The sequence below is a fragment of the Cetorhinus maximus genome, chromosome 16 (assembly GCF_964194155.1).
Source record: "Cetorhinus maximus chromosome 16, sCetMax3.hap1.1, whole genome shotgun sequence".
Taxonomy (NCBI): Eukaryota; Metazoa; Chordata; class Chondrichthyes; order Lamniformes; family Cetorhinidae; genus Cetorhinus; species Cetorhinus maximus.
In genome coordinates this window covers 81,534,039-81,561,447 of record NC_135894.1, presented here as the reverse complement: position 1 = coordinate 81,561,447, position 27,409 = coordinate 81,534,039, and the positions used below count along the sequence as shown (strand labels likewise).

The window sequence follows — 27,409 nt, the reverse complement described above, 5'->3', positions numbered from 1 at the left end:
TTATGGTGTCCTGGTCAATATTTGTCCCTCAATCAACATGACAAGCAAATTATCTGGTCATGTATCACATTGCTGTTTGTGGGGTTTGCTGTGCACATATTGGCTGCCATGTTTCCTGCATTACAACAGTGACTACGCTTCTAAAAGTAGCTCTGAAGAAGGGTCATACAGACTCGAAATAATAACTCTGTTTTTCTCTCCACAGATGCCGCAAGACCTGCTGAGATTTTCCAGCATTTTCTGTTTTTGTTTCAAAAGTACTTCATTGGCTGTAAAGCTTCTTCCATGGTCAATGGGACTTGAACCCTTGACCTTCTGGCTCAGAGGCTGGAGTGCTACCAACTAAGTCACTCGGGCTCCCTTTACATTGTATAGATAGCACTAATTAGGGCAAATCCTGTATCTCATCTAATCAGTGCATGTTTGTTTCTTGTGCTTTGAAGAAATAATTGTCAGCTTGCCCATTAAGCAGTCATTTGCATTTTGAGTGTGGAATGTTGGGTTGGGGGAAATTACACTTAACAGGGTGATTCTCTTTTCACCTCTGGCGAGCAAAAGCACAAAGCAGTTCCTTAAAACTCTAGCAATACCAGCGTATTTCACCGCCATCTTCAGCCCTGTAGTGGAAATGGTAAAGAATGACTTCTCACCCTTGCAAATGTTTTGGTCCCACTCCATAGCCTTCAGTGTATTTGCTTCGTTGCGTTTGTAAAGAAAGATGATATTACTGAACAATGGGACCATACTTAAAACCACAAACTTCTGACTCAGTAGATGAGAGTGCTACCATTTGGTGAAGGTGTTAGCCTTGTCTTAGTGGTAATACTCTCATCTCTGAGACAGGAAATCGTGGGTTCTATATCGAGGCTAAACTTCGGTGCTACACAGAAGGAGTACCATTATTAGAGATGTCGTCTTTCAGGTAAACTGTTTACCGTGGCCTCATCTACCGCCTCACCAAGACACTTGAGGAGTTAATCTCAATCTTTCAGACAATCTGCTACATTTGGTCCTGGCCCGAATTGCCAGTCTTGCTGCCAATCTCAATTTCTTATCACCGTCACTCCTCAATCGTTGCCCCAACAAAATTCCTGCTTTTTACACCCAGCTTTTGCTGCCCATCACCTGACCACTGAACCTTTAATTTCTCAACTACATCATTACATCAGTTGTAAATGTCTCTCTCTCTTTCCCCACCACCACAAATTTAAAGTAAAAGTTTTATTAACAAGAATAAAAAAAACATAAGCACACAAGATTATAATTACACAGTTTTTGTTAGTCTTACAACATATTTCTCCTAAAAAAAAAACTCTATTCTTGGCCAGACCCACAAGTAAACACCTTCCAGGTAACACTCCATTATTGATGTTCAATGATAAAAATCCAGTAATATTACCCAAGGCAAACTGCTGTAGCTTTAACAAAGGCATACCACATGACCTTTAACTCTCTTCCACTCTGCTATGGAAATCCAGACTTCAGAACAAAACTTCTTTTTGCAGCCCAAGGCTTTCCTGGCTTGACTGGATGGCTGATTCAAACTGCATCTCCTCCCAGCCCAGAGCAAACAGCTCCCAACTCAGCTCCAGCTAAAGCTCACAGCTCCAGCTGCTACCTCCCACAGCTTCCAACGGTAACTGTAAAATACCGTTCTTCCCCCCCACCCACCCTTTCATCTCAGGTTCCATTGTTCCCACACCTCTTTTTGAAACTCAAGTCCTTCCAAATATAAAATATTTCATATCTCTATTTCGTCTTTACTGTCGGGTCAATAAAATCTAATATCCCCCCTTCTGTTTACCTGTGGAACTCCTGCATGATGCAAACATGTCCCTTGTTACCTCTGACTTCCCTTTGATATTCAGCCAAACTCTCAACTCATCTAAAAACGCAAAAGTTAGATCTTACCCATTCACTTGTACCTCAAACCTAACACCTCTATCCTTTTGATGTTTTAAACTCCCCAGACAACCTGTCTTCTATTAATCTCTTCCCAACTTAATTAAATCTCACATGCACACGTGCTTACACACAGCTTTATTCACAGAATAACACCATATTCCCCAAAAATATTTTTAAAATGACATCCATTTCTCACAAAGCCATTTGACATTGTCATGGGTGGGTTGGAACTTTTCTCACACAAAAAACACTTGCATTTATATAGCGTTTTTCGTGACCACCAGGTATCTCAAAGCGCTTTACACTCAATGAAGTGCCATTTGAAGTGTAGGCGCTGTTGTAATGTAGGAAACGCAGCAGCCAATATGCGCACAGTAAACTCCCACAAACAGCAATGTGATAAATGGCCAGATAATCTGTTTTTTCTGTCTTGCTGAATTGAGGGATAAATATTGATCGGGCTACCAGGGATAACTCCCCTGATGTCCCTTGACTGCTGTGAGTTCTTTTACATGCTCCCAGCGAGCAGATGGGGCCTCGATTTAACACCTCATCTGAAAGACGGCACTACCAACAGGCTCAGAGCAGATTGTTGACCAGTCTGTAAGTCCTTCCAACACTCCAGAGAATTCTCGAAGGGAGGAAAGTGAGTCAAGATAGACAAAACAAACAAATACAACTTTAAAAAACTGCATCAAGTTTGAGGAATTTCAGTGATTGACACAAACACTCCCATTCGGCTGACATCAAAAATTTTGTGCCCTTTCCTAACTGAGCTCAGGTTAAACTACTGGATGTGTAATATTCATGTCGTATTGAGTGCATAACTGAGTTGAACTTCGAACCTGATACCCATCTCACCAAAACGGCTTATTTCACTTCCACAGTAATCTCCCATGTCCACCCTCGCCTCATTCCCACACTGGCTGAAACTTGTCTTAGTAACCTGCTAGATTCAAATTTCCTAATACCCAGCTTCAGAAAGCCAGCTGTCACAAAATGCTATATTCATAAGAAATATGAGCAGGAGTAGGCCATTTGGCCCATTGAACCTTCTCCACCATTCATTAAGATCATGGCAGTTCTGATTGTGGCCACTGTCCTACCTGTCCCCCATAACCCTTTACCTCCTTGTCGATCAAAGATCTGTCTGAATATAGTCAATGCTGATTTAATGACCTAGCCTCCAGTGCACTTCCAAAAAATTCCAAAGACTACCAACCATCTGAAAGAAGAAATTCCTCCTTATTTCTGTCTTCAATGGGAGACCTCTCATTTTTAAATTGTGCCTCCTAGATTCCCCCTCATGTGCAGCCTCACTAATGCCCTGTACAGTTGCAGCAAGTCCTTCCTACTTTTACATTCTATTCCCCTTGCAAGAAAGGCAAACAGTACATTTGCCTTCCTAATTACTCGCTGTACCTGTATCCCAACTTTTGGCCATTCATGTGCAAGGATATCCAGATCCCTCTTGTAATGACATGGCAGGTGATATGTGCCAGGCAGACCAAATTCACAAGGAAAGCTTGGCCACACTACCACAACGGTTTTGCAATTTGTATTTATTATGAGAAGATTTGTGTACTGAATTCGGAAGTAATGAGTCCACTCACACCTTTGTAGAGATTTTAAAAAGTAAATAAAAAAATTTATTAACAAAAGAAAATATACATAAGATTACAGTTACTTAATACTAAATCAAACCCCTAATTAACCTGATTCCCAACTACACACCCCCTTTAAGGCAACAGTCCCAAAATAGATTTTAGATTTAAATAGGCAAGTCAGCAAGTTTACCACAGCACCCATTTGACAGTAGAATTCCAAAGGCTTTCCTCCACCTTTGGTTACTGGAGACAGTGGACCTCTGTGTCCAGAGGCATCCCCAAGGCTGTTTTACATGGTCCTTTTAGATCTTACATGGCCCCACAACATAACCTTCCATCTGTCTTTAGATATGTTTCTCTCTCTTTAATCTGTAAATTCCATCGCTGTATATGTCCTTGGAAATTTACTTTTTCCATAATGTAAAAATCTTTCAAATTGCCAATACGGTCAGTACCTTTGGGAAAAAATAAACGTACTGCTTGGCCTTGCTTATCTTGTTAGTTGTAAACAACCTATCATCCCTTTTAAACCCAAACAACCCCTTCACTTATCTAAAAATGCAAATTTCCTTCACACCCTACATGCTAAGCCCTCATCCATGTTTACTCATTAACACTTCAAATGCCTTTTACTCCTAACCTCTGATAATTTCAAGCTTGCAGGCTACGTGACTCTAATTCAATTAAATTACACAGGCAGAAATATCTACACATGCACACACAAACCAACTTTACAATGAACCACAATAATATAATGAAAAAATATTAGTTTCACGACACTCTGTACCTCCACGTTCTGCAGCCTCTCTCCATTTAAATAACATTCTGCTTTTCTTCTGCCAAAGAGGACAACCTCCTATTTTCCCATATTATACTCCATTTACCAATTTATTTCCCCACTCACTTAACCTATCTATATACCTTTGCAGAATCTTTGCAACCTCCTCACAGCTTGTTTTCCTATCTCTCCTTGTACCATCAACAAATTTGGCTACAATACAGTTGACCCCTTCATCCAAGTCATTAATATAGATTATAAAATAGTTAAGGCCCAGTACTGATCCCTGTGGCACTCCATTTGTTATAGTTTGCCAAAGTGAAAATGACACATTTATCCTGACTTTCATCCTGTTAGTTAGACAGTCCTCTGCCCATGCGAATACATCACTTCTAACCCCATGAATTCTTAGCTTGTGTAGCAAGCTTTTATGTGGCACCTTATTGAATGCCTTTTGGAAATCCAAATACATTACATCAACTGGTTCTCTTTTATCCATCCTGCTTATTATATTCTCAAAGAACTCTAATAAAATATTCAAATGTGATTTCCCTTTCACAAAACCATGTTGACTCTGCCTGATAGTGTTATAGTTTTTTATATGTCCTGCTATTACTACATTTAATAATGGATTCGAGCATTTTCCCAATGACAGATGTTGGACTAACTAACCTATAATTTTGTATAGGCTTTCTGTCTCTTCCACTCCCACCCCACCTCCCCTCACTTTCTTGAATAGTGGTGTCACATTTGCGATTTTCCAATCTGCTCGGATGTTTCTCAAATCTCGGGGATTTTGTAAGATTACAACTAATACATCCATTACTTCTGCAGCTACTTCCTTTAAGACACTAAGATGCAGGCCATCAAGTCCAAGGGGCTTTTTAAGCCTTTAGTCTCATTAGATTTCCTAGTACTTTTTCTCTAGTGATCGTTGTATTAAATTTCCCCCTCCCTTTTGTCCCCTGCTTTTCTACTATTCTTGGTATGTTTTTTGTGTCTTCTACTTTGCCCATTATTAATTCCCCAGCCTCATCCTTTAAAGGGCCACCGCTTACTCCCGCTACTCTTTTCCTTTTCATATGCTTGTAGCAGCTTTTACTGTCTGTTTTTACATTTCTTGCTAATTTTTTTTCTCATACTCCAATTTCTCCCTTTTTTTTTATCTTTAGGCATCCTTTGGTTTCTAAACTTTTCCCAATCTTCTGACCTATCTCTAATCTTTGGAGCATTGTACATCTTTTCTTTCAATTTGATAGTTAGCGACAGGTGGTACATCCTTCTTGTAGAGTCTTTCTATTTCAATGGAATATATCTTCGAGAGTTATGGGGTAAAATCATCCCCCCAGTTGGGGAGTTTATGTGGGGGTGGGCGCGGAGCCGATCGGCGCCCCTGATGGGGTCCTTGCCGCCATTTTACGTGGGTGGGCCAATTAAGGCCTACCCAGTGTGATGTGTGCCTGGAAGCGCTGAGTGCTCCCTGTGGCGGGGGGGGGAGGTGTTCCCTGAGTCAGGGCCTGCACTCTTTTGTGTGCATGTGCGCGAAAGAGCACAGAAATCTCCCTGAGGCACAGAGCTGCCTCAGGGAGATTAGTTTAAGTTCCAAAAATTTTAATAAAGAAATAACATTTTTTAAGACATGTCCTCATGTGGCAATGTCACATGAGCTGAGACATGTCAATGAACTTTAAAGAAAAAATTGATTTAACTTATAAACCCTTTATGAAATCTCATCCCGCCCGTGGATAAGGTTCCATGAAAATACGAAGGCCACCTGGGCTCTTTGCCTGCCCGCCAACCTTAAGGTTGGACGGGCAGCTCAGGTAATTGCTTACTTGGCCTCAATAGGCCTTTGACAGTTCGGTGGGCGCACAACCGACTCCAGCGCGTGCCTGCCTAACTGAAGATCGGAATGACGCATGGTGACGTCGGGACGCTTGCCTGACGTCACCCTGTGACATTTTACGCTTCGGCAAGCAGGCCCCGCCCCGCTCACCGAGCCGAAGATTCAGGCCATGAAATGTCCCCTTTAAACATCTGCCACTGTTTCTCTGTTGTCTTACCTTTTAACCTATGTTCCCATTCCACTTCAGTCAACCCTATTTTTATACCCTTGTAATTGTCTTTATTTCAGTTTAAGACACTCGTTCTACACCCAAATTTCTCATCTTCAAACTGATTATGATACTCAATCATGTTACGATCACTCTTAGCTAGAGGATGATCCATTACGATGAGGAAATTAATTATTCCTCTCTCACTATATACTACCAGGTATAAAATAGCCTGTTCTCTGGTTGTTTCAAGGATGTATTGTTCTTAGGAACGGTCTCGAATACATTCTATAAACTCATCCCCAAGCTACTTTTGACAAATTGATTCGTCCAATCTGTATGAAGATTAAAATTCCCCATGATTATTGCAGTACCTTTCTTACAAGCTCATTATTTCTTGATTTTGTACTCAGTCCTACAGTGTAGCTACTGTAAGGGTCCTATAAACCATCCCCACTAGTGATTTCTTTCCTTTGCTATTTCTTATCTCCACCCTAACTGATTCTACATTTTGGTCCTCCAAATCAAGATCACTTCTCACTATTGTACTGATCTCATCTTTTATTAACATATCTACCCCAACTCCTTTTCCACTTCGTCCTGAGCTTCCAAAATGTCAGATACGCTTGAGTATTCAGGTCCCAGCTGTCGTCACTTTGCAACCATGTCTCTGTCATGGCTTTCATATCATACTAATTTATTTCTATTTGTGCTATCAATTCATCCATCTTGTTACAAATGCTCTGAGTATTCAGATAAAGAGCCTTTAATTCTGTCCTTTACCATTTTTGCTTACTCTGACCTCACTTGCTGGTGCACTCTTCTATGCTCTGTCCCTTCCTGTCGCACACTGGTTACCTGCATCACAACCCTGCACTATTGTCTTGTCCTTTAACTTTCCAAATCTCCCTTCACATGAATGCTCCCCCACTATTCAGTTTAAAGCCCTTTCTACTGCCCTAGTTATACAATTCACCAGCAGGGTTCAGGAGAAGATCATCCCAGTGGTACAGCTCCAGCTTTCCTCAGTCTGGTGCCAGTGCTCCATGAATCAAAACCCATTTTCCTCCCACACCAATCTTTGAGCCACACCTTCAACTCCTGGTCTTATTTACTCTATGCCAAATGGTTCATGGCTCGGAGATTGTTACCTTTGAGGTTCTGCTTTTTAATTCAGTCCATAGCTGCTCATATTCCCTCAGTAGAACCTCTTTCTTAGCCTCACCTATGTCGGTGGTACCCATGTGGATCAGGACAACTGGGTCCTTCCTCTCCCACTGCAAGTTCCTCTCCAGCCTTGAGGAGATGGCCTTAACACTGGAACCTGGCAGGCAACACAGCTTTTGAGACTCATGCTGTCTGCTGCAGAGAACAGTGTCTATACCCTTAACTGTACTGTCCCCTACTACAACTACTTTCATTTTTGCTCCACTTTCCTCCCCTAATTGAATCATCCCCTGTACCACGGTTCTGTGGTCAGTTTGCTTATCCTCCCTGTATTCCCTGCTCTCGTCTAGAGAAACTGCAAGAACATTAAACCTGTTGGACAATTGCAGGGGCTGAGACCCCTCCATTGCTATCTTCTGGATCCACAAATCTGCCTCTTACAGTCATACACTGCTGTCCTGACCATGGACCAGATCTGAAGTACTTAGCCTAAGGGGTGTGACTGCCTTCTGGAACAAAGTGTGCAGGGAACTTTTCCCCTCCCTGATGCATTGCAGTTTCCAAAGTTTGGACTCCAGCTCATCAACCCTGAGCCAAAGTTCCTCAAGTTGCAGACATTTACTGCAGATATGGTTGCAGTGGATCACATAGGTATCTGCCAGATCCTACATGCTACAGCTGCAACACATCACCTGCCTTGCCATCTTTATTTTGTTTTTATTTAACTAATTAGGTTTCAAAATTAGAAATATTACTCAACAATTATCTGTAGCTATATTATGGAGTTTAACCAGTGCCACTAAAAATTTAATATAACACTCGTGTCTCCCCAGTACTGGTTTAAACTACTGTTCCCAGTTTAGAGGGAAAAAGAAAATTCACCAATCACCTATTGAACATCTAATTAATACCTCCGGGCTTGAGCTCTCGGTTCTTGCTGTCTCTGGCTCCTTCTCTTGGACCACTCCTTTTCTTGGACCACTCCTTTTTTGTGAAGGCCAGAAAAGCACTTCTTCCCTCACTGTACCAAATTCCCTCACTCACCAAATTCCTCGATTTAACACACTGTCTCACTGCACTCACCTCCGGTTGCCACTTAGTCATGGTGTTCTGCTTGGCTATTGCCCATGTCTTCAACAGCTTCCATTGCTCCTCTCCTCCTCCTAACTCCCATTCAACGTTTATTTCCAAAGCAAATCCCTCCAGAGTTGCACCCCACTCTATCTGCTCAACCTTGCATCCTAGCGCTTGATCCTCCCACCATAGTTTCTGTGGCACCGACTTTCCAATCTCCATTGATATGTATCTTGCTAAACTCCATCCATATTTACTTGCTAAGCTGGAGCCAGCTAATTAAGGAGCTGAGCTCACTGTGGTTTGAGTTAAGATGAAAGATTAGAAAAGTTGAAAAGGCTAGACTGTAGCCTGGAAAGGTAGTGTACGAGCGGTTTGACCATAAGATGGTGGAATTTAGCATTCAGTTTAAGAGTGAGAAACTTGGATCGGAAACAACTGTGCTAAACTTAAGTAAGGGCAATTACAAATGAATGAGGGTAGAGTTGCTTGGAGTGAACTAAGAAAGGGGTTTAGCAGAAAAAACAATTGATGAACAGTGGCAGACATTTAAGAAAATAGTTCATGACTCACAATAAAGATATATTCCCTGTGAGGAAGAAGGACTCTAGGAAGGGGATAAACCAATTGTGGTTAACAAAAGAAGTTAAGGATAGTATCAAATTGAAAGAAAAAGCAGACAACGTGGCAAAGATTAGTGGAAGCCAGAGGATTGGGAAAGTTTTAAAAACCAACAAAAGATGCCTCATGAGAGTGACTGCCCTTGACATCAAAGCAGCATTTGACCGAGTGCGGCATCAAGGAATCCTAGCAAAACTGGAGCCAATGGGAATCGGGGGGAAAACTCTCCGTTGGTTGGAGTCATACCTAGCAAAGGAAGATGGTTGTGGTTGTTGGAGGTCAGTCATCTCAGCTCCAGGACATCACTGCAGGAGTTCCTCAGGGTATTGTCATTGGCCCAACTACCTTCAGCTGCTTCATCAATGACCTTCCTTCCATCATAAGGGCAGAAGTGGGGATGTTCGCTGATGATTGCACAATGTTCAGCACCATTCGTGATAACTCAGATACTGAAGCAGTCCATATCCAAATGTAGCAAGACCTGGACAATATCCAGGCTTGGGCTGACAAATGGCAAGTAACATTCGCACCACACGTGTCAGGCAATGACCATCTCCAACAAGAGAGAATCCAACCATCGCCCCTTGATATTCAATGGCATTACCATCACTGAATCCCCAACTATCAACATCCTGGGTGTTACCATTGACCAGAAACTGAACTGCGCTAGCCATATAAATACTGTGGCTACAAGAGCAGGTCAGAGGCTAGGAATCGTGTGACAAGTAACCTACTCCTGACTCCCCAAAGCCTGTCTACCAATTACAAGGCACAAATAAGGAGTGTGATGGAATACTCCCCACTTGTCTGGATGAGTGCAGCTCCCACAACACTCAAGAAGCTTGACACCATCCAGGACATAGCTGGCCGCTTGATTGGCACCGCATCCACAAAAATTCACTCCCTCCACCACTGACGCACAGTGGCAGCAGTGTGTACCATCTACAAGATGCACTGCAGAAATTCGCCAAGGCTCCTTAGACAGCACCTTCCAAACCCACGACCACTACCACCTAGAAAGACAAAGGAAGCAGATAGATGGGAACACCACCACCTGGAAGTTCCCCTCCAAGTTACTCACCATCCTGACTCGGAAATATATCGCTGTTCCTTCACTGTCGCTGGGTCAAAATCCTGGAACTCCCTTCCTAACAGCACTGTGGGAGTACCCACACCAATGGACTGCAGCGGTTCAAGAAGGCAGCTCACCACCACCACCTCAAGGGCATCTAGGGATGGGCAATAAATGCTGGCCCAGCCAGCGAAGCCGGCAAACCACGAATGAATTAAAAAAAAATAGAGGGAGAAAATAAGCTTTGAGGGCAAACTAGCAAGTAATATAAAAACGGATACTAAGAGCTCCTTTAAATATATAAAAAGGAAGAGAGAGGCCAAAGTGAACAGAGGCTCCTTAGAGAATGAGGCTGGGGAAATAATAATGTGGAACCAGGAAATGGCAGAGGAGTTGAATAAATACTTTGCATCAGTCTTCACAGTAGAAAACACTAATAGCCTTCCAAAAATACTAAATAATCAAGGGGCAAAGTGGGGAGAGGAAATAAATACAATAACTGTCACTAGAGAAAAAGTACTAGGGAAACTAATGAGGCTAAAGGCCAATAAGTCTCCTGGACCTGATGGGTTGCATCCTAGGATGTTAAAGTAAGTAGCTACAGAGGTAGTGGATGCACTGGTAGTAATCTTCCAAGAATCCTTAGATTCTGGAAAAGTCCCAGAGGATTGGAAAACTGTCAATGTAACACCCTTATTCAAAAAGGGAGGGAGACAAAAAACAGTTAACTATAGACCAGTTAGCCTAACATCCGCCATTGGGAAAATGTTAGAGTCTATTATAAAGGATGTAATATGCATTTAGAAATGTATAATATAATTAAGCAGAGTCAGTATGGCTTCATGAAGGGGAAATCATGACTGACAAATTGATTAGAATTCTTTGAGGAGGTAACAAGCAGGATAGATAAAGGGGAACCAGTAGATGTAATATATTTGGCTTTCCAAAAGGCACATAAGGCTACTCAATAAGTTAAGAGCCCATGGTGTTGAGGGTAGTATATTAGCATGGATAGAGGATTGGCTAAGTGATAGAAGACAAAGAGTTGGGATAAGGGGGGCATTTTCGGGATAGCAACCTGTAACTAATGGAGTGCTGCAGGGATCAGTGCTGGGGTCACAATTATTTACTTATATATATTAATGACTTGGATGAGGGAAATGATTGTACTGTCGCCAAGTTTGCGGATGAAACAAAAAGTGGGAAGGCAAGTGGTGAGGATGACACAAGGAGTCTACGGAGGGATATAGACAGGTTAAGTGAGTGGACAAGAACTTGGCAGATGGAATATAATGTGGGAAATGTGAGGTAATGCACTTTGGCCAGAAGAATAGGGGAGTTGAATATTATTGAAGTGGAGAAAGACCATAGAGCTACAGCACAGAGGAATTTGGGGGTCCTCGTGCATGAATCACAAAAAGCTAACTACAAGTTCAGCAGGTAATAGGGAAGGCAAATGGAATGTTGGCCTTTATTTCAAAGGGAATGGAGTATAAAAATAGGGAAGTCTTGCTAAAACTATACAAGGCCACATTTATAATACTATGAACAGTTTTGGTCCCCTTACCTAAGGAAAGATATACTGGCATTGGAGGCAATCCATAGAAGGTTCACTAAGTTGATCCCGATTCTGGAAGGATTTTCTTATGAGGAGAGGTTGAGAAGGTTGGGCCTGTACTCATTGGAGTTTAGATAAATGAAAGGCGACCTCATTGAAACATATAAGATTCTTAGGGGGCTTGAAAGAGTAGATGCTGAGAGGTTGTTTCCCCTTGTGGGAGAGTCTAGGACCAGAGGGCATAATCTCAGAGTAAGGGGTTGCCCATTTAAGACCAAGATGAGGAGGAATTTCTTCTCTCAGAAGGTAGAGAATTTGTGGAATTCTTTACCGCAGAGGGCTGTAGAGGCTGGGTCGTTAAGTATATTCAAGGCTGAGATAGATTTTTGATCAGTAAGGGTTATGGGGAAAAGGCAGGAAAGTGGAGTTGAGGATTATCAGATCAGCCATAACCTCATTGAATGGTGGAGCAGACTCAATGGGACAAATGGCCTACCCCTCCTATTCTTATGGTCTTATGGAAACTTTATAGATTCTAAATAGAATAGAAGTGGGGGTGGGAGGAGAAATTCCATGGGAATTTCCAAGACACAGAATCAGTGAGCACTCGAGTACTGCTGTATTTTAGGATTTGAATCAATAGGTGATGAGTTTTGGTTAAGTGCCTGTTCATTTATGATTACAATATTGTAGGGAGGAAGGAGGGTGGTGGCAGGGTTTTGGGGGGGTGGTATGCATAAGCTTTGAAGTGAGTATTGCTAACCTGCCAGTGAGCAGGTCTCAGTTCTTCATAAAAGTAATTTGTTATTTGGGATTGCCTCTTCTGATTTAAAATCCATTGTTGAGAGGCGGTAGTCTAACACATCCTTGGTTGCTAATGCATCTGTTCTTCTTGTTTGGGAACATACTTTTTGTTTGGGAACATACTTTTTGTTTGGGAACATACTTATCTTAGAGTGCACGCAGACATGTAGACAATGTTGCATCACAAATTATCAGAAGAGAATTTACACCATTTTATGAATATGTTGTTTACAGGATTTGAAATATTCTACTGTTTGTAAGTCTCTTGTCATGTAATCTTTAGGAAAGGAAGATCTAGAGTGGGAGAGGAGAAAGATGAATTTGAAGCAGAGAGTTGTATTTTCCTTAGCTGCCCTTGGTTGCAAGCAATGCAGGGCAGAAATCTTTAGAGAACTGTTGTGATTCAGGAAAATATGGTGACTAAATCTTAGGTACATATTATATGTGCAAATATGCGTTTAGAAATTACTGACTGGCAATGTGAGCTTAGATAGACTTATTTTAAAATTCTTTGTGAACTAGTGCAATAAAGCAATTTTCTCACTGTCCTGGACAGGACCAGGATGAAACTCGTTTTAATAAATTTTAAAAGATGAAAGAAAAGTACAGAACAATTGGAAAGTGTGACAAGTTACTTGGTCTCCGATCACCTTTGTTTAGTTGATCTATGGGGACAACATTTAACTAGCTCATAGAGAGAACAGATTATTAAACTCTGTGAATAGGGGAACCATTAGGAGGTTGGCGATAAATGTTACCATAGATGAATATAATGAGCATAAGTTTGTTCTTTCCAGGAATGGAACACGGGATAAAAATGAAGATAACAGCCCTACCTATTTCCCTTTCATTCCTCCCTGCCCCAGGAAAGGGATCAAATTGGCAATTCTCCTGGTCCATTATGGCTATATTCTACACCAATTAATGAGTTTACAGTTGAGTTATTAGAGAAGCTAGTTATTTGACCTTTCAAAATGCCCACTCCATTTAACAAAATTGTAATTTTTAGAATGAGATAATTATTACTTCTATTTTACTAAGAAAAATTAGTGGTATAATTTGAGTGCAAAGACCTCATAATGCTATATTATTTTCCTTTTACAGTTCTTTACCGGTTGGTGGATAATTATAGATGCTGCAGTGGTTTACTCAAAAAGTGGAGAAATGAATTCTGCCTTTCACACATGTGGAGTCATGTCAACCATAGCTTTTTTCATGTAAGTTCTGACAATTGAATACAGTACCTTGTTGCTTGGCTGTCTTTATTAGTTTTATTAAATGCATTATATGGCTGTGTTTTATGGGTTAAAAACCCAAGTATGAACAGAGAACCTTGCAGGTATCAGCTATGGCTGAAGGGTAGCACTATCACCTCTGAGGCAGAAGAGCGTAGATTCAAGTCCCACTCCAAGGCAGTACTGAGGGATGAGCTGTTAAACCGAGGCCCGCATGCCCTCTCTACTGCATATAAAAGATTTCACGGCACTATTTCAAAGAAGGGGAGTTATCCTGATGTCCTGACCAATATTTATTCCTCAATCGATATCAGTTCAAAAAGGTTATCAAGCCATTATTGCATGGCAATTTGTGCGACCTTGCTGTGTACATATTTGCAGCCTTGTTTCCGACATGATAAAAAAATACTTCATTGGCTGTAAAGTGCTTAGGGGTGTACTAAACACCTTGAGTGGGCTACGTCAAGCTGTGTGCAGATCCTTGATATGCAAACACCAAGTGACACTATGTGCTGATGTTCTTTCCCTGATGTTGTGATGGATGGGTCTGGCCATATTGCCATAGAACGCTTCATTCAGTTGGACTGTGCCATTCTACCTGTTCCTCATGGGAAAGTTTGTGCAGAAAAACTCTGTTGACTGCAAGTCCACATGTAACGTCCTCGAAGCTCTGGGAAAAGGAGGTGGTAAATCCTAAAATTTGTAAAAGAGGATTACATAACAGTTCAAATTTCTTGAGCACACTGTCAAAGTAATTTGGCAGAATGTCACATCCCCAGAATTCTCAAACAAGCAGCAAAACGTGGTTTGGCTGGTGATGAAAAGGGTCCTCCCTAGATCCTCCTGCATGCCCAGAGTCTCTCAATCTCCACATGCTGCACACAATCATGTATGATGTGTGATATTCTGTCAACGGCCTACTCCTGGTCCAAGCTGATAAGACAGGTATCCATCCATCTGTTCCGCAAATAGCCTTGTGTTCCCAAGGGTTCGGTTTTCTATCAGAGATCTGATGGATACAGTGCAGGTCCGATCAAGGTAGATCACTAACTCCAGTGTAGACTTGACCCCATTGGCAATGACTTTATACATATTTTTTTTAGTCCACATTAGACTTGTATTTTTTTTAATATATTTTATTCCTAAAATTTGTAAAAGAGCATTACATAACAGTTCAAATTTGCTCCCTGACAACGCACCCCTCTGCCCCCTCCGCACCCTCCACCGACAATGCTGTCTCAAGGGTACCAGTCCTTCAGCCTTTATCACGTTTCAATTAAGGTACCTACTTTGCGTTCCCATGGGAACGTTGCTGCCTTTGCTTGCTGTTCTGGTCAATTATTTCCGCTGTTCTTTTAATTTAACTAAACCATATTACCCATTTACCTCACTTAAATTGACCTGCTTTTCCTACTGCTGCATTTTCCTAAATTTATCCACAGGTGCAAGCTGTAATGATAAAGTACTCCTCAATTCTATCTTAAATTCTGACCCCTTCTCCTGAGACTATGTCCCCTAGTTCTAGACTCTTCAGCCAGGGGAAACATCCTTTCTTCATCTACCCTGTCAAGCCCTCTTGTCCTGTGAAGTATTTAATGTAACTTATTTTTAATTCTAAAATCTAGGATAAATGCTGTGTCTAATGGACAGGTCCGAGGGGATGGATACAGTGATGGGTGCCTGGGAAGAATAGGTAAGAATACTGCAAGCTATTTACTTATTTCAGTAATTACCATATTTTGAGAAGTATTGAAGAATAGTTATCTAACGACATTGAAGGCAGAACTGAAGAGAAAACCTCTGGTATGTTGCAAGTGGGATGCTGATTCTAAATGCAAAGAACTTAACCAACTTTTTTGAAAAGAAACTTCATAAGCTGTGAAGGGTAACAATATAAGTGAAGAGGACATTTTCGTTTTATTCATTCATGGAATGCAAACCTCGCTGGCAAGGCCAGCATTTGTTGCCTATCCCTAATTGCTTTTTGAGAAGGTAGTGGTGAGCCACTTTCTTGAACTGCTGCAGTCCTTGTTGTGGAGGTACACCCACAATACTGATAGGGAGGGAGTTCCAGGATTTTGACCCAATGACAGTGAAGGAATGGCAATGTAGTTCCAAGTCAGGATGGTGTGTGACAAGGAGGGGAATGTCTAGGTGGTGGTGTCACCTGCTGCCCTTGTCCTTTTAGCTGGTAAAGTTACAGGTTTGAAAGGTGCCTGAACTGGCATGAAAGTAAAAAAAAACATTGGGTTGCGCTTGCTTTGCATTATTCTGTCGTGTTAATGCATCAGTCTTGGCCCTATCGTCAACTAGAGATATTAACTAGTGAGATTAAATGTTTTCTCAGATGATCAGTGGGAATGCTATCAGCTTCCCATCAATCTGTCATCTCTTTAGTATTGACTTGGGCACTGGCTAATGATCAGCTGGAAATGATGTGTTACTTTGGGGCTGGGGGACAGATAGGGAAACCTTAAAAGAGAAAATAAGTTTAAAAAAGGCATAGCATTTGAGTATAGTTTTTCCCAGATGCTGAGTTATTTGGGATGAGAAATCAGAAAAGAGGTACATCAGTGTGATTTGTCAAAAGAAAACAGTCACTTCTGCTTCTAGATTTTGGATTCTAGGTTGAATGAAGCATTCAGCAGAGTGCAGACCACCAACTGGAGTGAAAAATGATGAATGTATAGAAAAACATTCATTACGCCAGAACGTCTAGTGTGATGCATTGTAGGTTTTGTACCGGGCTAATGAGCACTGTTTTATGTCTCTTGCTCACATCTATATGTGACACTCTTGAGTGGCTAAAATCTTTCCTGTATTGAGTTGCTAATCATGTTGAAAGCAAGTTATTTTTGTCGGTCATTGAGTGAACAAGTTAACTTCACTTCTAACCCTCAGAGCTAGGCACCTCCTTCTGTTTCTTGTGCCAGAGTAAAATGGGAGGTAGTGCAGAGGAATGAACTAGTTTCCTCCATTCCCCCACCCCAGTCTGCCCTGTGGTTCCCTCGCTTCTACTTTGTGCCTCTCTGCAGCAGTGAAACTAAAGTTGATAACTCAGTGGAGTTGTGGAGATTGAGTCTATGTACTACTGCCAAGCACTTTCATTCCAGCAGCCTATGCTACCGTGCTGATTATTTACTTCATTGTTCTTTCTAAAGAACTGACTTCAGTGCGAGGCTAGCTCAAGCTGGACACTAATGTGTGAACTATGCGGCACTAGAATTTTGGGGATTGACCAAATTTTAGAAAATGAAATGGGAATGTTTCTGAATGCTGAGATTTGCTTCCCCGCCCATGACCATCCCAAGCATTTCTTTCTTCTTTTGAAGGTGAGGTTATTGAGGGGTATGGAACCAAGGTGGGTAGATGGAGTAAAGATACGTATCAGCCATCAGCAGAATAGGCTTGAGGGGCTGAATGGCCTACTCCTGTTCCTAAGATAATTGCTTGTACTAGATTTACAATGCCAGAAGCCCTTGAGTACCTTGCTCCAAATAAGCCTTCATCTGTGAACCTAGGTTGTGGAGAGCTTTATAAACCTGCTTGATCCTATTCTCACCCAACATCCATAGATATGTTTATCAGTAGGATTCATTGGCTATCAATTAGGAATGGGAAATCTCATTTTTATAAATTTTTTCCTGCTGGATCCAAAGATTCAGGCCAGTTGTAGCACTCCAGTTACTGTCATGGCAAAAATCAACAAACTCCACATAGGTCAAGAATTTAATTTCAGCACTTCCTGGACTACTTGCCTCAATGTTGCACTGAGTGGTGCTTTTATTTATTGGAGAGAAGGCGGTTAGAAAAAGATGCCTCAAGAGCATTGTGGAAATATTAATCTCTTCTTAATATTGAGCCCTTGGGATCAAAAATACCTACTGATCACTAGTAATAAAAGGTGAATAAGTATAGAAATACCATGTGCCATGACTCTTCCAGTTTGAAGAATTGTGGAACATGGTGTCTCCATACTTTATTACCAAGGTGGATATTTTTGAAAGCCAAAACTCTGGGGTATGCAACTCAAGTAAGTGAAATATTTTTCATATGCTACTGGCTCAGATCCATTATTCTATTCAAAATATAGTAAGTTTGTTTTATTTTAACTTCTCAGGAAACCACAAAGTTTGGAGTTGGACTTAAGATAATGTCTCCCAACAGACTTGTTATGGGGTCAGAATTTGATGCATGCTCTTTAAGACCCACAAAGTTATTTTTGTGAATTGCTTAATAGAATTGCAAACATTTTTTTACTTGTAAATTGCCATTGAATAGTATTAATGGCGTGCAGTGCCAATACTATTTTAAGCTCACACAAAACATTAAAAATTTCCCCCTCTAAAAATAGAATTGGCAGCAGAGCAAGAATTCTTCCATGTGCAGATATTGTTGGGTGGCAACTTGTAGTAGTGTTGAGCTACAATAGAATTGCAAGCAAATGTTGATGCTGATGGAAAGAGCGCTTGTAGGCATCTGGTCAGTTGGCATCTTAAGATATGTTCAAAATTTCTAATTAAATGCAGAATACTGGCCATGATGACTCTGCATTTCCCTTCCCATTCAAAATACAACACTAAGGGTTAAAAAGAAATAAACATGTCAGCATCTGGAAGGAGAAGAAGTACGTTTTTAGGTTTCAACTCTTTCATTTGATGAAAGATTTAAATCTGAAATGTTAGCCATTCTTCTCTCTTTAGATGCTGACAGCTCTGTATATTTTTTAACATTTTACTAGAGTCATCTTTCAGTTGAGGAAATAGTTGCTTCTGTATCCACTGAACTGATATAAAAACAGAAAATGCCTGAAATACTCAGCAGGTCAGGCAGCATCTGGGAGAGTGAAACAGAGTTAATGGCCAGGATTTTACGGCCCCTCCCACCCTGCAGGATATTACGGTCCCACTGAACTGTTGGGGGGAGACCTGCCGCGGCGAGGCTGTAAAATCCTGGCCAATGTTTCACGTCAATAACCTTTAATCTCCACAAATGCTGCCAGACCTGCTTAATCTTTCTAGCATTTTCTGTTTTATTTCAGATTTATGGCATCCACAGTTCATCCTAATGTGATGTTCTGGTTACCTTTTTATAGTAACTGATGCAAATACACACAGGAAGTTTATATTTAAAGGTGCAATTAAAGTCCATCTCGTTGACATTCACATTATGCAATAGAAATAGAAGAAATTTCAATCTCCGGGCCACTTGGAATTTTGCTTGACATCAAATTATACACGGAGACCACATGGGAATGGGGAAGTGTAAGCTTAGAGGCAGGTCAGCTGTTAGATAGGCATCCACAAACACATCGAAAGAATGGTGTCTACATTGCAATGTATGCAGAAGTACAGCAGTAACAGTAGAAAAGAGGAGATGATAGATATTGAAATAAAAACAAAAAGCTACTGCGGATGCTGGAAATCCAAAACAAAAACAGAATTACCTGGAAAAACTCAGTAGGTCTGGCAGCATCGGTGGAGAAGAAAAGAGTTGACGCTTCAAGTCCAACATGACCCTTCAACAGAACTGAAGTATAGTTAGGAGAGGGGTGAAATATAAGCTGGTTTAAGGTGGGGGGCGGGGGGAGAGAGAAGTTGAGGGTGGGGTGGTTGTGGGGACAAGCAAGCAGTGATAGGAAAAGGTAATCAAAAGATGTCACAGACAAAAGGATCAAAGAGGTGTTGAAGGTGGTGATATTATCTAAGAAAAGTGCTAATTAAGAATGGATGGCAGGATACTCAAGGTACAGCTCTAGTGGGGGTGGGGTGGAAAGACTAACAGGGTATTGGTTGTAGATTTAAAAATAATGGAAATAGGTGGGAAAAGAAGAATCTATATAAATTATTGAAAAAAAAACAAACAAAAGGGAGGGGGAAGAAACGGGAAATACCACTCAGACCATGGCGTACTGTGGACCCTAATCTATTCACACAAAATCAAGAAGAATGGTATCTCGTAGTTGCAGATTACTACTCAAAGTTCCCTTTTATCCGAAAGGTGAAAGATTTGAGAGGGAGAACAATTATCACAGCAGTACAAGTTCTGTTCGCTGAGCAAGGGATTCCCAAAAAAATATGTGACAATGGAACCCAGTTCACCTCCACAGAATTTAAAGAATTTGTTGAACATTATGGGTTCAACACCACATCATCACCACGTTCCCCAAAGGGACATAGGTTTATAGTAAGACACGTCAAGAAGGTCAAGAGAACCCTCACTAAATGCCAAGAAACTAAGGAAGATCCAAACCTTGCTTTAATATCACTCTAAACTACACCTCTCAAGGCCAATCTGAAATCGCCTGCAGAGCTGTTGAATGTAAGAAAACACCAAACAAAATATTTACTTCCTTCTGGTCACTTGGAGGAAATAAGACATCAACTCACTGTTGCACAGGCTTCAGGCTTGCTAAACCCCTGCCTGAGTTATTGAAGGACAAACAATACATTTACAGATCCATTCATGAAAACCTGGAACCCAGCAAAAATTGTCGGTGAAGCTGAGACTCCAAGGTCATACATCATTGAAATCAAAACCGACAGGCAAAAGAGAAGAACAGAGTCCATATTCGACAAGCACCTAAGTTGGAAAAGTGGAAAAGATCATCAGCAACATCACCAGCTTCATCAACAAACAGTGAAACATCAGTGTCACCAGACATAACATCAAGCATGACTCCTATAGTAACACCAGGAGCAACATGCAGAATGTCACCTGTGCTGCATGCCAATTCGCCACTGAGTGATGCCAACCTACAAGATGGAGGCACAACACCCTACCACGTAAGCGATACCATGAATAATATTTTGAGAAGAAATTAAGCTGTAACAGACTCTAAAGGTGTTCGGTTTAATTGTTGATCTTTCAATTAAATATAATAAAGTTAATGATTGGAACAATTATTTTGATATATAGAAGCATTTTTTAAAGAAAGAGGGATGTTATGTTGTTATTCATAAAGAGCTAGGAACTGATTGTTATGCAAATATACATCCAGAGTGCACATTTAATGCTGTACTGCAGCCAGGTGCCCAGCATCAATGTATTAACCCACCAGTCATATTTGAAGAGCTGTAAGAAATACAGTTCATTCACTGAAGCTCCAGCATTTTTGAGTGTGATTATTCTAAATTTATTGGAAACAGATGTTGCATATGCATGACAACTGTTAAGGAAAATGGCTGTAATCTAGGGCCTAACCCTTGGAGTTCAGTGGTAGTTGCTATAGATTTATAGTAGATTTATTTGCATAATGTTTAGTAAATTATGACATTATAGTGCAGTGTATTGGAGCTTCAGTAAACTGCTGGAGTGGCAAGGCAACCATGCCATCTGAGAAGTTGAAGGCCAAATGCTTCCTTACAATAAGGGCGAGAAGATTAAAGGTTTATGATCTCTGGGTCCCTCTTATTTGCTGGCTTTGGGTACTATTGGAAGTCTTGAGAGCAGATCTCAAATCTCTTTTCTCGACCATTGAGTTGTGTGTTATGGGCATTGAGCAAACAGTGGAAAATAAATAAACCATTTTAAAACTTTATTGATTCTGTTGGTTCTGTGCAACCCCTTGTCTTTTATTTCAAACCACATGAATTTGGATTTTGTTTCTATCCTCCTATTAATTATGCCACTTTTTTTCTATTGTCATTGTTATCTCTATTTGGTACAGCTACCCCACAGCCCTTTCTTACTTTTTTATCCTGTCTGAATTATATTGCAACCTGCAATATTTAGTGCTAGTTTTGTTCTTTATGAAGCCATGTTAGTTATTCCTACTGCAAATGCTTCTTCATTATTGATTATTGCCTCGGGTTCCCCCATCTTATTTTGGATGCTGTGTATGTTGCTGTACAGGCAATTTAATTCATCTTTAATACTTGTTCCCTTTACTTTGTTTTCTGCAGTCCTTTCATACTTTTGTTTATAACTGTATTTGTTACCTGACTATTTTGTTACCCTTGCTTCTTAATCTGGTCTAACCTTTGTTCAAGAGAAACTACGAGAGTAAATATAAAGAATATTGGGAGGCTAAAATGAACACAGTAAATATGGTAGCGGTATAAATATAGTACAAATTCAAGCTTTAGTTGAAATGATTGCTATGGATTTGAAAATCAGCAATGTTTTATGGATTGAGCTTTGAGAGTTATAGCAGAATATGACAAGTTTTGCTTGAGTTGGAATCTGAATTTGTAACTAGCCCAGACAAAACAATGTATGAATAAAAAGGGTGGGGGAAGCTACAATGTTGGATATCTGGTACAGTACAAAAGCACAATGCTGGAAATATGTGCTAGATTATACCGTTATTTATTTTCTTCATTTTCTGTTTAACTGTCTATTTGAGAGAATAATGCGCATTCGCACATAGTGCACGGATTAAATGTTCAGTGTTTTGTGCTCTGCTGGATGCATGTAGCAGTTATCTGATCCATAGAGTGGCAAGGTAATCATCTGATCCTTGTGCTTTTTGCTAGACCTGTTTCAAAATGCTTGAATGAGAAAAGTTACTGTTAATTGAGACGAGAGTACTGTGAAGCATGTGGTTAACCAGGGAGAAAAGGATGTGGTTTACAGGAATAGTTTTCTGTTCATATGCATCAAAAGTCAACTAATTCATTGCTGACAAAATAGCTTTCCTGAGAATAGATGCATCATCTCTGCATGTAGGTGTGCCATTTGTTTTAACCTAGTTATGAAATCTGGCTACTCTGAAGAATTGTGAAACAAATTATTAAATAAAGCTTGAGTGGCATAAAGTCTGTTGTTTATTTACGTAGTCAGCAGTCCTTTAGTTAGGTGAATTAAGGACAGGTTTGAGAGGTGTTTGTTATAGAACAGGAGTCTTAGCTTTATATAAGTAACTTCAACTTTGCCTCATTTGCCCACTGCTTTGTTTGTTCATATGTATGTATATAATAGTTATTGCTCCAAACCCAAGGCCTCTTTACTGTCTATTGTGTTGCCTATCTGCATCTCTCCTTTTAGAATCCCATCCAGTCTTTCCTTTTACTACTCCCCACCCCTCACCATCACTTTTGCAGCACGCCTTTCTCTCCTCCTCCTAAGCTTTCATCCTACTGGATACTGCTGTCTACCTATTTCCTCGCCTGCTTAGGGTCCCAGAATTGGCCACAACTTTACCCTTTTCCTGATGGCCTCTCATCATTTAAATACCTTTCTCGTTGCAATGTTTTCCAAAATCAACAACTGCTCCTTCTCATTTAACGTTGTTTCATTTTCTCCTCGAAATTTCTGTTTGTGGTCCCTCTTACCCTACTGATGGTAAACATAGGCCGCAGCCTCCTGTAGCACAAGTCACTGCTTTTCTCCATGTAGGTTGAACTCTCAGCCTACTTGTAGAGCCCAGCAACAACTTATTTAAATTCTTGGTCTTGTACATATTATATCTACTGTCTGTTTTCCTCCTGGAATCTGTATGTGTGTCTCTCTCTCCCCCTCTGGCAGCTCTCGCACTCTCTCTGTCAGTCATGGTTCAGTTGGTAACACAGCACCTTATTTTCTTATTCTTTCTTGGGATGTGAGTGTTGCTGGCAAGGCTGGTATTTGTTCCTCATCCCTAATTTCTCTCGGGAAGGTGGTGATGATTCGCCGCCTTGAACTGCTGCAGTCCATCTGGTGCGGGTACACGTACACATACAGTACTGGTAGGAAGGGAGCTGAGACTTTGACCCAACAACAGTGAAGGAATGACGATATTGCTCCAAGTCAGGATGCTGTGTGGCTTGGAGGGGAACTTGCAGTTGGTGGTGTTCCCATGTGCCTGCTGCCTTCGTTCCTCCTAGATGGTAAAGATTGCGGATTTGGAAGGTGTTGTCGAAGGAGCCTTGGTGAGTTGACACAGTGTATCTCATACATGGTGCACACTACTGCCACTGTGCATCGGTGGTAAAGGGAGTGGAAGTGAATGTTTAACATGGTGGATAGGGAGCTGCTTTGTTCTGAATTGTGTCGAGCTTCTTGAGTGTTGGCGGAACCACACTCATCCAGGCAAGTGGAGAGTTGTCCATCACACTCCTGACTTGTGCCTTGTAGATGGTGAACAGGCTTTGGGAGTTAAGAGGTGAGTTACTCACTGCAGAATTTACAGCCTCTGACCTCATGTAGCCACAGTGTTTATGTGGCTCGTCCAATTAAGTTTCTGCTCAGTGGTAACCCCCAAGATATTGATGGTGGGAGATTCAGCAATGGTAATGCTGTTGAATATCAAGAAGAGATGATTAGATTTCCCTCTTGTTGGAAAAATTCATCATCTGGTACTTGGTGTGGTTGTGAATGTTACTTGCTACTTATCAGCTCAAACCTGAATGTTGTCCTGGTCTCGCTGTATATACGGACTGCTTCAGTACCTGAGGAGTCACGAATGGTATTGAACTTTGTGCACTTCTGACCTTATGACTGAGGAAAGATCATTGATGAAGCAGCTGAAGATGGCTGGGCCTAGGATACTACCCTGAGGAACTCCTACAGTGATGACCTGGGACTGAAATGACGGCCTCCAACAACCGCAACCACCTGCCAATATGCTAGTTATGACTCCAACCAGTGGAGAGTTTTCCCCCTATTCATATTGCTAAGGCTCCTTGATGTCATACTCGGTCAAATGTTGCCTTGAAGTGAAAGTCATTCATTTTCACCTCACCTCTGGAGTGCAGCTCTTTTATTCATGTTTGGACCAAGGCTGTAATAAAGTCAGGTTCTGAGTAGCCCTGACAGAACCCAAACTGAGCATTGGTGAGCAAGTTATTGCTGTGTCAATGCTGCTTGATAGTACTGTCAATGACAACTTCCATCCCTTTGTTGATTGAGAGTTGACTAATGAAACAGTAATTGGCCAGATTGGGTTTGTCCTGTTTTTTGTGGGCAGGACATCCGTGGGCACTTTTCCACCTGGTCGGGTAGATGCCAGTGTTGTAACTGCAATGGAACAGCTCAGCTAAGAATGCAGCGTGTTCTGGAGCACAATGATTCTGGATTCAAGTTCCACTCCAGGACCTGAGCAAAAAAGATCCATGCTGACACTCCAATGCATTACTGAGAGCACGCTGCACTGTAGGAGGTGCCATCTTTCAGATGAGACATTAAACTGAGGCCCCTCTGCCCTCTCAAGTGGCAGTAAAAGATCCCATGACACCATTTCAAAGATGAGCAGGGGAGGTATCTCAGGTGTCCTGGCCAACATTTATCCCTCAATCAACATCACAAAAACAGATTATCTGTTCATTATCTCATTGTGGGAGTTTTGGGTTGCACAAATTGGCTGCTATGTTTCCCTACATTACAACAGTGATGACAATTCAAAAGTGCTTCATTAGCTGTAAAGTGCTGTTGAGACGTTAGGTGGTGTGAAAAGCACTAAATAATACAAGTCTTTTCTTCTTTGTGTGTACCCCTCTGAGTGTGTGTGCCTCTCTCATAATCAAGGGAAGAAGTGGTTTTTAGTCTGACTGAACACCTCTGTAGTGCTCTCCCCTCTACCCACCCTCAACATGGAAATAAAGCAATAAAAACAAAAAACTGCGGATGCTGGAAATCCAAAACAAAAACAGAAATACCTGGAAAAACTCAGCAGGTCTGGCAGCATTGGCGGAGAAGAACAAAGTTGATGTTTCGAGTCCTCATGACCCTTCAACAGAACTAAGTAAAAATAGGAGAGGGGTGAAATATAAGCTGGTTTAAGGTGGGGAGGGGGATGGGGGGAGGTTGTAGGGACAAGCAAGCAGTGATAGGAGCAGATAATCAAAAGATATCACAGACAAAAGAACAAAGAGGTGTTGAAGGTGGTGATATTATCTAAAAGAATGTGCTAATTAAGAATGGATAGCAGGACTCGCCAGGTACAGATAGCTCTAGAGGGGGTGGGGTGAAATAAGACTAAAAAGGCATAAAAGGTATAGATTTAAAAATAATGGAAATAGGTGGGAAAAGAAAAATCTATATAAATTATTGGAAAAAACAAAAGGGAGGGGGAAGAAATGGAAAAGGGGGTGGGGATGGAGGAGGGCGTTCAAGATCTAAAGTTGTTGAACTCAATATTCAGTCTGGAAGGCTGTAAAGTGCCTAGTCGGAAGATGAGGTGCTGTTCCTCCAGTTTGCGTTGAGCTTCACTGGAACAATGCAGCAAGCCAAGGACAGACATGTGGGCAAGGGAGCAGGGTGGAGTGTTAAAATGGCAAGCGACAGGGAGGTCTGGGTCATTCTTGCGGACAGACCGAAGGTGTTCTACAAAGCGGTCGCCCAGTCTGCGTTTGGTCTCTCCAATGTAGAGGAAACCGCATTGGGAGCAATGAATGCAGTAGACTAAGTTGGGGGAAATGCAGGTGAAATGCTGCTTCACTTGAAAGGACCCTTTTAGTCTTATTTCACCCCATCCCCTCTAGAGCTATTTGTACCTGGCGTGTCCTGCTATCCATTCTTAATTAGCACATTCTTTTAGATAATATCACCACCTTCAACACCTCTTTGTTCTTTTGTCTGTGACATCTTTTGATTATCTGCTCCTATCACTGCTTGCTTGTCCCTACAACCTCGCCCCCCCGCCCCCAACCCCCCAACCTTAAACCAGCTTATATTTCACCCCTCTCCTATTTTTACTTAGTTCTGTTGAAGGGTCATGAGGACTCGAAACATCAACTTTGTTCTTCTCCGCCGATGCTGCCAGACCTGCTGAGTTTTTCCAGGTATTTCTGTTTTTGTTTTGGAAATAAAGCAGCCCTGTTACCACTCATCTATCCAGTGCTGCTTCAGACATTAGGGAAGTCATCAGAGCCAATTGAAAAAGTTGTTCGTATTATTTACTAAACTGAGCAAATACGGGTTTGGAAAAGTTTCTGTTTCCCTACATTTGTTACAGAACCTCAGTGCACAAGCAAATGTACATGTTAACATGTTTGCTTTCTTTTACAGGTGCACGAATCTGGCTTTTTATTGGCTTCATGCTAATGTTTGGATCTCTCATAGCTTCCATGTGGATTTTATTTGGGGCATATGTTGTACCTAGTAAGTCGTATCTTTTAAATGCTCCTATAATTGATCTCTGACTTTCTAATAAAAATTACCAGTATTATAACACCCAAGCAAATGTCTTTCTAAAATTAGCTGGAGGTCCTGTACGCTCAATTATTTTAGTTTGAGGATTTATTTTATCAGATGGTTGAAAAGCATTGATAAGTACAATGTCACTGCAGTGCTTTGTATGAATCCCATTCTTCAGGATGGTAGAATAATGGGCTTCTTTTATTCCCTCTTATTCCAACCTCCTCTGGCCCTTCAACAAAGCCATGGTTTACCCTACAGAATGAGTCCACTTGGCCGTCATTCCTGTGCCTGCTCCCTTTGTTCAAGCAAATCAAAATTTACTGCCCTGCATTCCCCACATTGCATTGTATCTTCCTCTACTTCAATTGTTTATCTGCTCTTCCCTTTAGAAGACTTGATTCTCTCTGCCTCAAATATTCCCTGTGACAAATCATATTGTGGCCCTAACACATCCCTGCGTGAAGAAATTTCTCCT

At 41.2% G+C, this 27,409-nt stretch overlaps 1 protein-coding gene across 1 annotated transcript in view; it reads left to right on the top strand.

Annotated features, from left to right (window-relative positions):
- LOC144691763 (transmembrane protein 50B) overlaps nucleotides 1-27,409 on the top strand; it is a 52,245-nt gene that overhangs the window by 12,114 nt on the left and 12,722 nt on the right. The window contains exons 2-4 of the mRNA XM_078560206.1: nucleotides 13,745-13,857; nucleotides 15,501-15,568; nucleotides 26,803-26,895. Of these exons, the coding sequence (XP_078416332.1) occupies nucleotides 13,745-13,857; nucleotides 15,501-15,568; nucleotides 26,803-26,895 (274 nt within the window). The remainder of the gene's footprint in view (nucleotides 1-13,744; nucleotides 13,858-15,500; nucleotides 15,569-26,802; nucleotides 26,896-27,409) is intronic.